General features: G+C 42.2%; 1 protein-coding gene across 2 annotated transcripts in view; it reads right to left on the reverse strand.

Moving 5' to 3' along the window:
* Positions 1-3,401, reverse strand: part of eva1aa (eva-1 homolog A, regulator of programmed cell death a) — a 32,978-nt gene extending 29,577 nt beyond the window's left edge. For both annotated transcript variants that reach the window (XM_020588506.1, XM_020588497.1), the window contains exon 1: positions 3,288-3,401. In XM_020588506.1, the coding sequence (XP_020444162.1) occupies positions 3,288-3,378 (91 nt within the window). In that variant the 5' untranslated portion in view covers positions 3,379-3,401. The remainder of the gene's footprint in view (positions 1-3,287) is intronic.
* Positions 3,402-3,407: the final 6 nt, after the last annotated feature.

Below are 3,407 nucleotides of genomic sequence, written 5' to 3' on the forward strand. Positions count from 1 at the left end.
CCTCTCACGTTCACACACACACACACACACACACACACACACACAGGGGAACAGGCATGAATAACCCCGTTACCTCTAACCTTTACCCTCAACCACCTACAAGCCTGCGCACCAACCCCTCTATCCTCCACAACCAACAAGGGCAGGTCTGTAGTTTAGACAAGAAGGTCCACAGTCAAGAGAAGCAGTATACGAGGAAGGGGTGGAGTTTCCTCAACAAGCACAAGCACTTATTCTCACACAACTGATCACAGTGAGGAAACAGAGATACAGCAGAGGTCACGTACGCAGAGCCACAAATAAGAAAACTTAGGAGATGTACATATGTTCTTTTATAATAACCTAGAGTTGATCAACCACTCCTATTGCCAGTCTCAGTACCACTGTGTGTTTGTTTCTCTGTGCAGGATGTGTTTGAAGTGTGTGTTGATATGCTGCCCTGTACCAGCAGCTCCTCTATGTGGCTCAGCACCTTCTGTCAAATTCGTGATCCGTCAGCATTTTGCTTGGTTGAACCAGCATCAGCCTTGGACTGTGTGTTTACATTGAACTTGAGAGTTTTCTCACTTAGAATAATATATCAAAGAGTACCTCTAGTGTGTTGGCAGTATTAAAACTAACTGAGGAGAGAATATACTGTGGTATATGACTGTCAAACTAATCTACAGTACAGGACAGCACTTGTGTGTTTACCTCCAACATAAGAACATCTCTGAGCACATACACATCCAGATACACAATCCCATCCAACCTACACAAACACACACATCCACAGTAATGTTTCCCAGAAGATTCTCACAGCAACGCTCCATAACAGTCCTCCAGGTTTTCCACCCACGCACACCTTTCCTGGAATTTCCAAAACAATGGGCGGACAAACCTGTCAAAAATACTCATCTCCCCTTCTACTGTGACTCACCTGTAATATGTTATCATTTGATATGGAGACTGAAGTCATTGTTATGAGATTAAAAGTCCTTGTATAATAGAAACGTGACTTACTTTCAGGTCCTGCACATGCCCAAATGTTTTCTGGGAATGCCAATAATGAATTTGAGACCACTCTCTTCTGCACACATTTACTGTAAATGATCTAGTCACTTCAGTAGGATTAGATTTTACTGTAATAGAGGATTAAAATATAACTTAATATGTCAAGTTTTTTCCAGAACCCACAAAACACCCCTCCACAGATAAATACATGCACAAAATGTATATACATACACATAGATATTTCTTCAGCTGTGCTTATAGGATGACAGGAAATTATTTCTCAAGTCGGAGGCATTCAGGGACTATTCAGATTCTTCTTCAACCCAACACACACACACACACACACACACACACACAAACCATACCATACCATCATGGACAGGAGAGCAAAAAGAAGGGGAAAGCAATTAAAAATAATTAACAGTGTGTAACAGACCTGTCACTCAAAACATATAGGCTTCCTGCTCCTGGTGACATGGGAGCCACATCAAAGACAGAGCTGACAGGGGAAATCCCAGTAGGGCACCATTAGACAGCCTGGAACAGCCCCAGTAGGTGTTTGTGGGTGGCTGGAGTGTGTGTGTGTACACATGTATGTCTATGTAATTAAGAGACAGAAAAGCATGATGTATAATTGGTGGACAGTAACAACAGGGCGCATGTTCGCGAGTCAACCATACACAAGGTTAAAGTGATCTGACTGTGAACACCACATCTCCTCTGCTCTCTTTTGGCCTTTGCACAGCTGTAACAAAAGAATCAATTTTTCATCAATGCGGAGAGAACTTGGCTACTGTGTTTAATCCTGACTTAGAAACCAGATATCAGACCAGCCCTTCCTCACTTGCTACAAGTGCTTGTTCTACCTTCCTGGACCACCTGAGGTTGCATCCAAGCAGCCCACAGTTCTTATACAGACACACATAGATGCATACATACTCACACAATGTCATTTTTAATATATAACGTCTCTGATTACCTGGTGACTGATGCCTGTGTCAGCCTTTTGACCTCATCCCATCACCTCTGTCATAAAGAAGGCAACACACACAAACACCCAGGTGCACAAAAACACACTTGAGGGCATATCCATAGTCCATTGTTTGACTTGTGAATCATATGACAAATGACATTTAGCCTTCCTTCACAATTTTGTACAAGCTCTTTCTAGCACACCCTCATGAAGACACACACCAGTTAACCTACACCTTCTGGGGATACTTATTTACAAGCTAAAATCTCAGTGCTGTTTCCTTTGATACATTAACGAAAGAAACGAAGTGAAGTTAATACGCTGCCAAACAAAGAGGCCAGGGCCACCAGTATGGTAGCTATGGTTATACTACTTGTCATGGATCCAAAAGTCATTAACATTCCCCTAAACAAGGGTTAGGGTACATCTGGTCATCCCATGCACTCACACATACTGTACACACACAGACACAGACACACACACACGCACAACAAACTTGGAAGGAACATAATACTGTCCCTTTTCAACGAGCCAAACTGCGCTTCTGATGACAAAGACATCTGATCTACATTCCACCACAATTCCCCTGGCAATGTGTGCGTTTCTGTGTGTTGACCTGAGCTGTAAAGGTGGTTTTATATCTCACAAGAATTTCAGAAGAAGATAAAAAATGCCAAATGGTGATATTTTTCTAAAAGTTAAACTATTAACAACAGGTTAAAAGAGGTAAATATGCTTGAATCATAGAACCTCTGGGGTAAAGAAGCTGCAGAGGAAATTTATAAAGTCCACCAAACCACAGAAGAATCTCAAGGCAATATCACTGAAGTCAAAAGAAATTTTTGAGCCTCGAGGTACTGTATGTTTAAGTCATCAATAAAAGTGTTAAATGATGCATAATGTCTGGTACAGCACGTTTTGCTCAGACAAATGTCTTTGCAAAGAGAAGAAATCAAAACCCCGAAGTGACCTGAAGTCCCACTCTCCCAAGTCATTAGCAGTACAAGGAAAGTCATTTTACATCATGCAAACCCTAGCAGGGCTGATTTGCATTCCCAGCTTGTATCGTCATGCAAATAATTGAATTTCTCTGCTGACCTCAGACTGACCCCAAACCTAACACTGTGAATAAAGCAAAGGAAAATAACCGCACTCACTGATGTTAATACTACAGTATTAGCACTTCAGTTTACCTGTCCAGAGGATGATCGACAAAATGACACGTCAGAGAGCTTCTTTTTTTTTTTTTTTAAGCAATGTGGTTTCCTTAGCCACCCAACAGCCTTGCTACCTATAATGTGAGAGTAAGAACATGTCTCACCTACTGACAGGGCCCTCCTGTGGTGCAGGGGACACTCCAGCGTGCCCTGCTGAGTTCGGCCAAACATGGCAGAGTACACAGCGATCTGCATACCACGTTTGCAGCTCAGCCTCATTCTCT

This window comes from Monopterus albus, unplaced genomic scaffold, assembly GCF_001952655.1.
Source record: "Monopterus albus unplaced genomic scaffold, M_albus_1.0 scaffold9.1, whole genome shotgun sequence".
NCBI classification, from domain to species: domain Eukaryota; kingdom Metazoa; phylum Chordata; class Actinopteri; order Synbranchiformes; family Synbranchidae; genus Monopterus; species Monopterus albus.